This window comes from Chenopodium quinoa, unplaced genomic scaffold (genome assembly GCF_001683475.1).
Source record: "Chenopodium quinoa cultivar QQ74 unplaced genomic scaffold, ASM168347v1, whole genome shotgun sequence".
Taxonomy (NCBI): domain Eukaryota; kingdom Viridiplantae; phylum Streptophyta; class Magnoliopsida; order Caryophyllales; family Amaranthaceae; genus Chenopodium; species Chenopodium quinoa.
In genome coordinates, this window is record NW_018745003.1 from 3,178,842 (window position 1) to 3,190,928 (window position 12,087).

Below are 12,087 nucleotides of genomic sequence, written 5' to 3' on the forward strand. Positions count from 1 at the left end.
TCTCATTTCAAAGCCTTGAAACCTAGAAAGTGAAATCAGTTTATTCCGCCTTGAAACTGATTTCAAGACCTTGAAATTACAGCCTTTGCGAAAAACGTCCATACTCTATTCAACCCCCCTCCCTTCTAGAGTATTATTGATGTAATCCTATCACCTTATTGATCCTTCAATTGGTATCAGAGCTTCAGGATTTCACGTAAAGATTTAACAATCTGTGAAATGAATTCAAATGGTGATGGTGGTTTTGCTCAGGGACGATCTGCAAATCGTCCTCCATTGTTTTGTGGCAATAACTTTCCCCATTGGCGCTCATTGATGCAAATGTTCGTGATAGATCAAGATTTAGAGATTTGGGAAATCATTCAAAAAGGCCCAAAAGTTCCAACAAAGATTACAGAAAGTGGTATTACCATTCCAAAAGAAGATAGCGAATATACCCAAATTGATCTAGAAAAAGTTTCTAAAAATTATCGCGCCATGAACCTGCTTTATTGTGCTCTAGACGCAAATGAATTCAATCGAGTTTCTGCATGCAAAAGTGCAAAAGAAATCTGGGATAAACTGGTGGTAACTTACGAAGGAACCAGCCAGGTGAAGGAAACCAAAATTAGCATTTTCGTGCGTCAATATGAGCTGTTTAAAATGACGCAAAGTGAACAAGTCAAAGAAATGTTCACAAGGTTTACTCAAATCATAAATAACCTTGATTCACTCGGAAAAAACCTTTACTAATGAAGAAAAGGTTAGGAAGATTCTTCGATGTCTTCCAAAATCAAGATGGGGTCCTAAAGTGACGGCTATTGAAGAAGCTCAAGATCTGAGAACTCTGTCTCTGGACGATCTTCTTGGGAAATTGATTACCCATGAAATGTCCTTGAATGAAAGTGATGGAGAGCCACCCTCATCAACAAAAGGGCTAGCTCTCAAGGCTAAGAAAGAAGAATCCTTCACTGATAATGAAAAAAGTGATGGAGATGAAGAAGATCCATTTGATCAAATTGCTAGAAGTCTTCAAAGAATTCTAAAGATGAAAAAGAAGTTCCCCAGGGGCAATGATAATGGCAAACAACAAAGATATAAAGGCAAGCCATTTAACGAATTCAAGACCTTGAAATGCTACGAATGTGGAGATGATAATCACCTTGTGAAGGACTGTCCGAAAAGAAGAAAAAGGCAGTCAGGAAAAAGAGATTATAAGAAGAAAGTTATGGTTGTCTCATCAAGTGACTTAGATTCAAGTGATGAAGATAAATCTAACCTTTGTCTTGTGGCGGATCACGATGAACACCTCCAGGTAATCGTAAACAACTTAATCTCTAGTCCTACTAATGTTCTTTCTGATTTTTTACATAACATGATTATGAATGAAGAAAGCTTAATTCAAGAATCAAAAATTCTGAAAGAAAAGTTAAGCAAACAAACAAGCGTATCTGACAAACTGGCTAAGGAATTAGCTGATCTCAAAGCAGCCCAGTCCACTTTTGAAAACAAGGTCAAGGCCTCAGAGTCAGCTTTTGACACTAAGGTCAAGGCCTTGAAAACTGAAAATATTGTTTTAAAACGTAAACTTGCTTCTCAAAATTATTATATTAATAATCTTGAGAATGAAAAGAAAACGTTAACTGGGAAATACAAAGAGCAGCATAATGCCTTGGTTAGATTTACTAAGTCAAAAGAAACTCTTGATAAAATGTTGGGTGAACACCAATCATCCTTAAATAAAAGTGGTCTTGGATACAATAAAAATTTTCCTAAGAAAAACCCGACCACTTTTGTGAAAGCTAAGGATAATTGGAGAACTCCCACATGTTTTTACTGTTGCAGAAAGGGTCATACTAAGTTAACATGTCCTTTTAGAAGAAATGACCCTCATATTGTTAAGAATTCTTTTCCTGTTTATTTTCGAGACCAAGTCAAGCAAATATGGGTTGTTAAAGGAACCCGACCACCAAACATGGTCCATCCTGACTATGACTCCAAATTTGCAGGCTGGTCTAGAAAGGTTTAATGTTCTTTTCTTGTGCAGGAAAACTTCAAGAGTAAAGATAGCTTCAAAAGTAAAGGTTTGATGTTTTTATTATTAACTTGCTGAATTTTTATTTAAGTCATTAAGTGAAGATATATATATTCATTCTTATTCGGCTTAAATTGAGAATATTAAATAAGGATGCATCTTCATAGGGGGAGCTAAGGTATGTGCTTTAACGCTTTAATTTGTGCTGATTGTAAAACTGCAACTTAATTCAAGACCTTGACCTGCATGTCAAAGCCTTGAAATAAAACTGCGTATATTAAATAACTTTAAATATTTTAGTGTTTGTTCCAACATTTGTTTTCTTTCTTCTGGCTTTCTTGATGAAGTCAAAAAGGGGGAGAAATATATTTATGCTTATTATTGCTTATTATGCTTAGTATTGTGCTTATACTGAGTTATTATGCTTATTGATTTTGCCATACTTTTCTGCATATGCATATCGATTATTTACTATGTTGTTTTGAAATAGTCTATTTGAAATAGTCTTGAATTATTTTGTTCTACTCTAATCATAGGTTTTGACTTTCATCAAGGGGGAGATTGAAGACTCCACCTTGAACCGACTTGATAATGTTATATATTTAATGATGAAAGTCAATATGATATATCCTTTCTTTAATATATGATTAATATGATACTATTTCGGATATTATCAATAAGGTGATAGGATTACAGCAATAATATCCGAAATAGTATCATATTAATCATATATTAAAGAAAGGATATATCATATTGACTTTCATCATTAAATATATAACATTATCAAGTCGGTTCAAGGTGGAGTCTTCAAACTCATTAGAAATATTGTTTAGTCCAATATGTTTATTAACAATATTTCTTCTAACATTTATTAGTTTATTTACAATATTGTTTATTAGAAATATATTTATTAACAATATTTCTTCAGTTGTCAAAAAAAAAAAACATATATTTCTTCTAACATTTATTAACAACTCATTTCCATTTAATTGATCTGATGTTTAATCCAATATTGTCCTGGAATACCTACCAGGCTACCACCAATTGTAAACTAATAAAAAAAAAATTACTACATAGTTTAATTTCCATTTTATAGCATATCATAAAATTCAAAAGGAACGACAATAATGAAATAGTATAAATTAGAAGAAATAATACTGAAATAGTATGAAAATGTGGCGTCTAAACTCAGAATGAAAGTGATTAATAATACTAATTCATTTGACATTTCATAGTTTATATGTAGAGTTGCATTAAATAAGCATGCGGTTGCTTTTAAGATGATGGATGAGTAATTAGGAGGAAGAAACGTAGAAACTAGCTAGTATGATAAACTATGAAATATAAATTTCAATTTGCACTATAATTAGCAATTTAAATGCAAGATAAGTTGAGCTATGTTTAGCCATTAATAAATGGACTAGACCTGGGTATTGGACGGGTACTTGCCCAATGAGTATAGAGTTAGTACAAAGGTTAATAGGTCCTTAATGGACATGGTCTATATTGGGTAGGAATGTAGGATCAATAATTTAATTTCGGGCCAAAATATTTGCTCAAATTTAATAAGGAAAAGAAAATAAATAATGTAAAATAAGTTATATAGATATTTGCACATTCATGTGCATGTAATGTTGGCTTTGCCATTTTTTTTTTTTTGAAAATTTTTGTGTGTTTAGACAGCCACAAGGGCGGGGGTGAGAATCGATCCCAAGATCTTCTGGAACCGGGAGGAAAGCTCTAACCACTTGAGCTATCCCTCACTCTCTGCCATTTATTCTTTTTGCTTGATCGTTTATTGGCCCGTTCATTATCGATCCGCGATTGGGTTGCAACCTGCATTGACCTAACCCGCTCATAGCCCAATAAAATGTGTCCTTTTGACTAGGCTCGCAGCGACCTTAACTGGTGGGCGCCCAAGAATTAGGTTTATCACGGATTGAATTCAATTTTTAATTAGTTTAATTAGCCCACCCTAATTTCATTATTTCTAAAAGCTTAGAGCGGGTGTGCCACATAGAGAAAATAAAGTAGACGGACTTTAATCATAATTTATTTTATGGCCCTTTAAATGATGTGGAGGTGAAGTTGCTACATTATAGCTAGGCTTCGCTTATAGCTAGTGCTACATACATATAATTTGACGTTATATATCATGTATATGTCAACTAGCTAGATGGTTAAGCTCCTAGGGTAATACCTAAGTATTGGGGTTCCAAAGTCCTTAGATCGAATCCCCTTTATATCAGATGCCATTAGATTCGATCAAATTACAGGATATTATGTAATGTCAAATAAGACCTTGTTTGAAAACTATGAGATTTACAAAAAAAAAAAAAAAAAAAAAAAAAACCTATCCCTTCAAATTTATTGTTGTACGTGGCTCAAGTTTTATAGGCCCATTTTTTTGATGGAATATTTATGCATGATCTAGAATCTTTCGGATCATGAACACATGATGAATATAAAGTTGGCCACCAAAATACACATGCAATCAATCGACTCAAGTACAAATAACATCAACCCAAAGTAGAACATGAAGATATTTAATTCAATCAATCCATGACTTGGTTGGATTTTCACCCAACCCCTAACTAAGAAACTACCCACTAAACATGGTGGAAAGCATTCTAACAAATTAATTCCAAAGCTATCATTTATTCAATTAAACTGTTGGAGTGATAAAATCAAGATGTATTGAACATGCAAGAACAATTAGCAAGGATTAGAGATAAAGTAAGATTAAAAGCATATAAAATTAGAAAAATAACAAGAGAGAAAGAGGAAAGAGATTTCTAAAATTGATGATTAGAGGTTAGAGAGATTGTTGAAATTGATAGAACAAACTTCAATTGATTCTTGTACAAATGATTGAGTTTTTGAAAATATAAACCGAGGGTGGAGAGGAATACTGTGCACTAATTAAGAGAATAAGCCTAAGGGAGTTAAGAGAGAAGATGAAGATTTTTACAAAATAGGCTAAAGAAAGTATTTATATGACCCCCAAACTAAAAGAACGGAGAAAACAAGAATCGGAATCGACTACGTACAGGGATGCAAGGACGTGCCAATGTCTGGCACGAACGTGCAGCCCCTGCACAGACGTGCCAAAGAGTGCACGATCGTGCTGAATGCTAAAAAATAGAGGTTGTAGCTACTGCCTTGGGGAGACGTCATCTGCACGGACATGCAAACCTAGCTGGGCAGAATGATCTTCAGCTTCTGAACTCCCCTGCACGGATGTGCAAGGTTTGGCATGGCCGTGCAAACCTGGGTAGAATGGTCTTCAGCTTCTAAACTCCCCTGCACGGATGTGAAAGGTTTGGCACAGCCGTGCAGGGTCTTCATAAGACCCTTTAACTTATCTCTTCAATCTTGCTTCCTCATTAGCAACCATAGCTTCATTTCTTCTTCTCATTGCTTCTAAAGTCTTTCCTCACTCATTGAAGTGTTTCAAAGTCTCTTCCTTGGACCTAAAATATCATAAAAAACACACACAACCTCGTGAAGCACGTGATACATAAAAATGCATTAAAATAGAGCAATCTATACTTATATATTAAAAGCGTTCTTAAAAACGTTTATGTGTCACGTGGCACCCTCGCCATGTCATCTTTCAACTATGAGCATATACTTATATTGTTTGTTCATTCCTTTAGTGATGTGCATGAGAACATATTCTGTGTTATATTTCGCAAAGATAATCTAGTGACTTCTATTATTAGTTATATATCAATTAGATTAAATAGAGCTACTTTGTATAGTAGGAAAAACTAATTCAGTTATAATTACTATCATCAAACTTGTTAGTTCTTATAATTTATCATACAAAGTAGAAACAATTGGTGACTTGTGATCCCTGTGCTTTAATTTAATAGATATGCTACATCTCGCACCAAAGTAAAGCTCTTACTGTCAGTAACTCAACGAGGTTTCTGTGATATTTCATCTTGTTGTAGTTTATGTACGTCGTAGAAGTTGAACAACTTGACCCAATGCAAGTGTAGATAGAGTAGGATAGTCTTTTGCTCAACGACCTCATCCCTTCAAGCAAAGAGTTTAGCTAGCCTATTATTTGATTGAGTTATATGTAGTAATTTTACTCATATGGAAATTCAAATAGGTTTAACTTATATGGTACAAAGGATGTTAGGATGGTACCAAACTCAATAGCATTTACATACGCTAGACCATTTTAGCCAAGAGCTTGAATTGGTGCATCATTCAAAAAGTCCCTCATCAGCATGTTCTGTTCATCGATCATGCTCATCAAATATATACTAATACATATCTCTCATTTGTGTTTCTTTCTATTCCGGTTACTTAGTTTTGATGTATTCAGCTAATATATGACCAAAGAACACGTAATTACATAATAGTGGTATAGAAATTATTAGTAATGAAGCCACAAAACACATATATTTAAATGAAGGCCACCAATTGAGTAGGTAATTGATATACGAAGTATTATTTAGATAATTGGATTATTGAAATAGTACATAAGTGCATAGGAAACATGAACACATTGCGTATCAGTGCAGGGAAGTTTTATTTAGTACGTTATACTAGCTAGCTCGTAAGACTGCACCAGCATTATATTAGTTGGGCAATGCTAGCTCAACCCCAAACGACGTTAACTTCGACGGAGCCATACTTTCCGTTCATGGGTTTCTTCTCACTCACACCAGCTTCTTTGACTAGAAACACAACGTTACCGTTTGCAATTTCATCGTCGGGAGAACGGTATCATAATAATTGATGGTGACTCACCATCTCAGAAATCCTGAATCCGCCACTGGTCACAAGAATAGTTCATTAGTACGTACGTACGAGGATTTACACGTCAAGGTTTCAGTTGATCAAATCATTTAAATGTTTGTATAATGCATGGTTGGATCGATAATCCAAATCATGGTTTTAAATTCATGGTCTAAAGTTACTTCCTTGATTTCTCTTGAAGTGTGATTTACTTTCAATTTTTCGTGTATGTAGACTCGTGGTGTATCTTTGTGCTGTTAAGAATTTCTCCCTGAGGTATTTCCTCGGAGTTGAAATTTGCCACTTAATAAACGAAACTCTTCCTTCCCCTAAGTAATGAGAACTAAGGGATTTGAACCCACGACCTCAACAACATACTACGCATGCATAACCAACTAAGCTATTTTATATTTTCATGAGTTAATAGAGCAATATATATTAATACCTAAGTTGATCCATGGGGCGGGCCAAGGCTCCGGATAAGCCCCTCTTGGATCCGTCTATACCACATACATAGGTCATTTTTTTCCAAAGTATTTCCTTCTAGGAAGCTTATCCATGTTATAATGTTAATTATGTTGATCAATCGGGCTTTATCGTGTTTTATAAAGTTAAGTATTAAGGAAGGCTTTTCAATAGCCCCCGGTAAATTGTACTCCGTAGATTATTTATTGGCAACGAAGCAGCAAAACACATATACGAAGGCCTCCAATTTAGACTTGTTAATCAATATGAGAAACTTGGAATTACCCCCAATTTAGTAGGTAAAAACATATGAAATTAAAGTATTATTAAGATAATAACATTGAAGTAGTACATGAACGCATAGGAAACGTAAGCACTAGTGCAAGGAAGTTTTATTTAGCTATATTAGCTAGCTTGCTAGTAATTCAAGACCGCACCAGCATTATATTAGTTGAGCAACACAAGCTCAACCCCAAGTGACGTTAACTTCGATGGAGCCATACTTTCCGTTGATGGGTTGCTTCTCTTCCACACCAGGTCCTCTGACTAGAAACGTAACGGTACCGTTTGCAATTTCATCGTCGGGAGAAAGAGTATCATAATCCATCAAGTATGCTGTAATCTCCATTGCATCGGCGGCTTCAGGCACATTCACACTCGGCTGGCTTAAGGGAATGAATTCCCCTGGCCTCACGTCAATGCGTTGACTTTGAGGCCTATTAAACAGTGAAAATTGGTTACTGATTCCAAAGCGACCAGTTATGCTTCCGTAAACTTGTGCAGGATCTTCTCCATCGCCGTTGATGAGCTTAACACTCAGCGTAGCTTGAACATTGTTACTGAACATCACCTTTGTTGCTGCATATTCTTGAGTGCTGGCCATCTTTTGAGTATATTATTCTCCTACATACAAACCACAAATTATCAATTAAAATGAAAAAACACATGCTTTAGTGTCAAATACTAATTAAGATACCAATAAGACAAGGCCTAGTGGTTAAGACTGAAGGTTTGTGACTCTGTTTACAATATATCATTGTTTCGAATCACACACCCCTATTTGTAACTTGTATTGCCTTTGTAATCCAGTCGGACCAAAAGAAAAAAATACTAAACTATTTAAAATCAGTGAATTGAGCAAGCTAATTAATTAAAGAGATCAATAGCTTAGGCAGTTACCTTAATCAAGTATGACCTTCTTCTGTATGTAATCTGTCTGACTTGCAAACAATAATGCCATGCTTGCCCACCTTTATATAGTGGGAGAAGATGTGATGGAGGCAATATTTAATTAATTGATTCGATGATGTGATTCTTTGGGGCCTATATTTAGCTCATCAGAATGTGATTCTTAAGCCTATTCTCAAAACGTTTTGTTCTTTTAAATAAATTATATAATAATTTAAGAGATTTTTTTAGTTATATTCCGCAATATATTAGTAACACAAATTTTCATATGTGGCTTTTCACCGTGTGGGCAGGGTTACTTAGGGGTAACTCTTGACCGATCGAGTAACTCCTAACTGATCAATTAACCCCTGAATAAGTAATTTCTGACCGACCGAGTAACCTCTGACTGAATAAGTAAGCCTTGACCAAGTTACCCCTGACCGACCGAGTAACCCCTGATCGAGTAATCCCTTACTGACCGAGTAATCCCTTACTGACAGAGTAACCCCTGATCAAGTAACCCCTGAATAAGTAACTCTGACCACACTTAAATATCGATGTATTAGTAAAATTTCTATAGAAATTTTTTATTTATAATAAAATATAGATTCTTCTTCTTCTTTTTTTTTTAATGAAAGAATTATGTACGTTTTATTGATGAAACTAATTAGATTCTTTGATATAAACTGAAGAGATGAGAAATAATATTTTCTTGATAAAAAAATTCTCTATCCGATCCTTTATGTTTTTTCGAGTTGAAATTTTTTCTTGACAAAAGTTTAAAAGTGAGAAAAATAAAAAGGACCAAAGGAAATTATTATTAAGAATATCAAAAAGTTGTTCAACTCTCAAGTCTATATCAAAGAATCTAATACTTAAAAAAAAAAAGGAAATTTTCACTTTTGCTACCAACAAAACACATGTATTTCACTTTTGCTGAGAAAATTTTATTTTTCTTTTACTACCATACAAAAACAAATTTGTTAAAAATTGCTACCACATATCACTTTTAGTTACTATTTCCGTTAGTGAGATCTAACAACCCTCACTGCCACCCCTTCCTCCTCAGACACCCTCATTACCTTCCCGTCAGCCACCTTGACCCACCAGAAAAAAAAGAAAATAAAAACACCCGGCCACCATCACTGCCCAGCAATCCCCCCCCCCTGTCGGAGACTGGCGCCCAAAGCGTCGCCCGGCGCCTGCGACCCCACTTCCCCTCCCTTTTCTCCATCGTCGCGACCTTAACCCAACCTTTCAACCATCGTACCATCCCTTACTCCTCTCAATTACCCACGACAGCTCTTCCCACCGCACCACCATTACGCACCTTCAACCTCTCACCACACCAAAAAAAGTCCAAAAAGCGCCGCTACTGCTGCTGCTCCTCCCTCTGAACAAGTCGCCCCACTCCCCAGCACCAAAAACCAAAACCTCTAACCCTAAAGGACCAGCCCGAAACCAGCCTAAACGGATTTTAGGGTTTCGCTTATGGTGGTTTCGGGGTGGTGGTTTAGGGTTAGGGGTCGCCAAAAAGGGTAGGGGAAGGGGAGGGGGGTCGATTCCGGTGGGGGAATGGGAAGGGGGGCCAATTTTGGTGGGGCGAATGGGGAGGGAGGTGGTTTCCGGTTTGGGATGGGGGGTTGGGGCAGCGAGAGAGAAAAGGATAAGGGATGGGGAAAGGTTGCGTAGGTAGAGGAAAGGGAGAGGGAGAGGATGGAGTCGCCAGCACCGGGCGACGCTTTGGGCGTCGGCAGGGCAAGGGGGAGGGTGGCTGACGGGTGATGGCTGGCAGTTGAAGGTGGTGGCTGGGTTTTTCTTTTTCTTAAAATAATTAATTTTTTCTTTTTTAATTTTTTGAATAAACTTAACGGAACCCCAACAGATTCCATTAAGTGGTAGCAATTTTTAACAGACTTGTTTTTTTATGGTAGTAAAACTAAATTAAAATTTTTCCCCATAGCAAAAGTGAAATACGTGTGTAAAAAAAAAAAAAAAAAAATCAAGACCAACCAAATGACCATCGCAAAAAGGGCATTGACGATGAATGGGATCATACAAAAGAGACCATAGTATGGTACTCCCTCTAAATATTTGATAAGACTTTAATCATAATGGTGAAAATGTTAGGTATTTGATAGTTAGAATCGGATGTGGGGGCTAATCATTAGTCGTCCTCAAGCAACAATATCCAATGGGTGCACGTTGTATACTTGTATCGATATATGATTTTTACAAGTAGAAATCTAAGAATAAGAAAGATTGATCCGGCCCTCAAGCAACAATATCCAAAGAATAAGAGACTACTGAAAAATTCTCTTAAATTATTATATAATTTATTTAAAAGAACAAAACGTTTTGAGAATAGGCTTAAGAATCACATTCTGATGAGCTAAATATAGGCCCCAAAGAATCACATCATCGAATCAATTAATTAAATATTGCCTCCATCACATCTTCTCCCACTATATAAAGGTGGGCAAGCATGGCATTATTGTTTGCAAGTCAGACAGATTACATACAGAAGAAGGTCATACTTGATTAAGGTAACTGCCTAAGCTATTGATCTCTTTAATTAATTAGCTTGCTCAATTCACTGATTTTAAATAGTTTAGTATTTTTTTCTTTTGGTCCGACTGGATTACAAAGGCAATACAAGTTACAAATAGGGGTGTGTGATTCGAAACAATGATATATTGTAAACAGAGTCACAAACCTTCAGTCTTAACCACTAGGCCTTGTCTTATTGGTATCTTAATTAGTATTTGACACTAAAGCATGTGTTTTTTCATTTTAATTGATAATTTGTGGTTTGTATGTAGGAGAATAATATACTCAAAAGATGGCCAGCACTCAAGAATATGCAGCAACAAAGGTGATGTTCAGTAACAATGTTCAAGCTACGCTGAGTGTTAAGCTCATCAACGGCGATGGAGAAGATCCTGCACAAGTTTACGGAAGCATAACTGGTCGCTTTGGAATCAGTAACCAATTTTCACTGTTTAATAGGCCTCAAAGTCAACGCATTGACGTGAGGCCAGGGGAATTCATTCCCTTAAGCCAGCCGAGTGTGAATGTGCCTGAAGCCGCCGATGCAATGGAGATTACAGCATACTTGATGGATTATGATACTCTTTCTCCCGACGATGAAATTGCAAACGGTACCGTTACGTTTCTAGTCAGAGGACCTGGTGTGGAAGAGAAGCAACCCATCAACGGAAAGTATGGCTCCATCGAAGTTAACGTCACTTGGGGTTGAGCTTGTGTTGCTCAACTAATATAATGCTGGTGCGGTCTTGAATTACTAGCAAGCTAGCTAATATAGCTAAATAAAACTTCCTTGCACTAGTGCTTACGTTTCCTATGCGTTCATGTACTACTTCAATGTTATTATCTTAATAATACTTTAATTTCATATGTTTTTACCTACTAAATTGGGGGTAATTCCAAGTTTCTCATATTGATTAACAAGTCTAAATTGGAGGCCTTCGTATATGTGTTTTGCTGCTTCGTTGCCAATAAATAATCTACGGAGTACAATTTACCGGGGGCTATTGAAAAGCCTTCCTTAATACTTAACTTTATAAAACACGATAAAGCCCGATTGATCAACATAATTAACATTATAACATGGATAAGCTTCCTAGAAGGAAATACTTTGGAAAAAAATGACCTATGTA

The 12,087-nt window shown here is 36.0% G+C and overlaps 3 protein-coding genes across 3 annotated transcripts; 2 read left to right on the forward strand and 1 right to left on the reverse strand.

The window, feature by feature from the left end:
- Positions 1-219: 219 nt before the first annotated feature.
- On the forward strand, positions 220-2,008 carry LOC110708138. Its single transcript, XM_021886244.1, has 2 exons — positions 220-680; positions 778-2,008. Exons 1-2 carry the CDS (start codon positions 220-222, stop codon positions 2,006-2,008), a joined length of 1,692 nt encoding a protein of 563 aa, XP_021741936.1.
- A 5,525-nt stretch (positions 2,009-7,533) lies between these two features.
- LOC110707917 lies at positions 7,534-8,526 on the reverse strand. The gene is made up of 2 exons (XM_021885994.1): positions 8,417-8,526; positions 7,534-8,140 (listed from the first exon to the last, which is right to left on the reverse strand). The coding sequence occupies exon 2, from the start codon at positions 8,118-8,120 to the stop codon at positions 7,704-7,706; it is 417 nt and encodes a 138-aa protein (XP_021741686.1). The 5' UTR covers positions 8,121-8,140; positions 8,417-8,526; the 3' UTR covers positions 7,534-7,703.
- A 2,316-nt stretch (positions 8,527-10,842) lies between these two features.
- Positions 10,843-11,836, forward strand: LOC110707918. Its single transcript, XM_021885995.1, has 2 exons — positions 10,843-10,953; positions 11,230-11,836. The coding sequence occupies exon 2, from the start codon at positions 11,250-11,252 to the stop codon at positions 11,664-11,666; it is 417 nt and encodes a 138-aa protein (XP_021741687.1). The 5' UTR covers positions 10,843-10,953; positions 11,230-11,249; the 3' UTR covers positions 11,667-11,836.
- Positions 11,837-12,087: the final 251 nt, after the last annotated feature.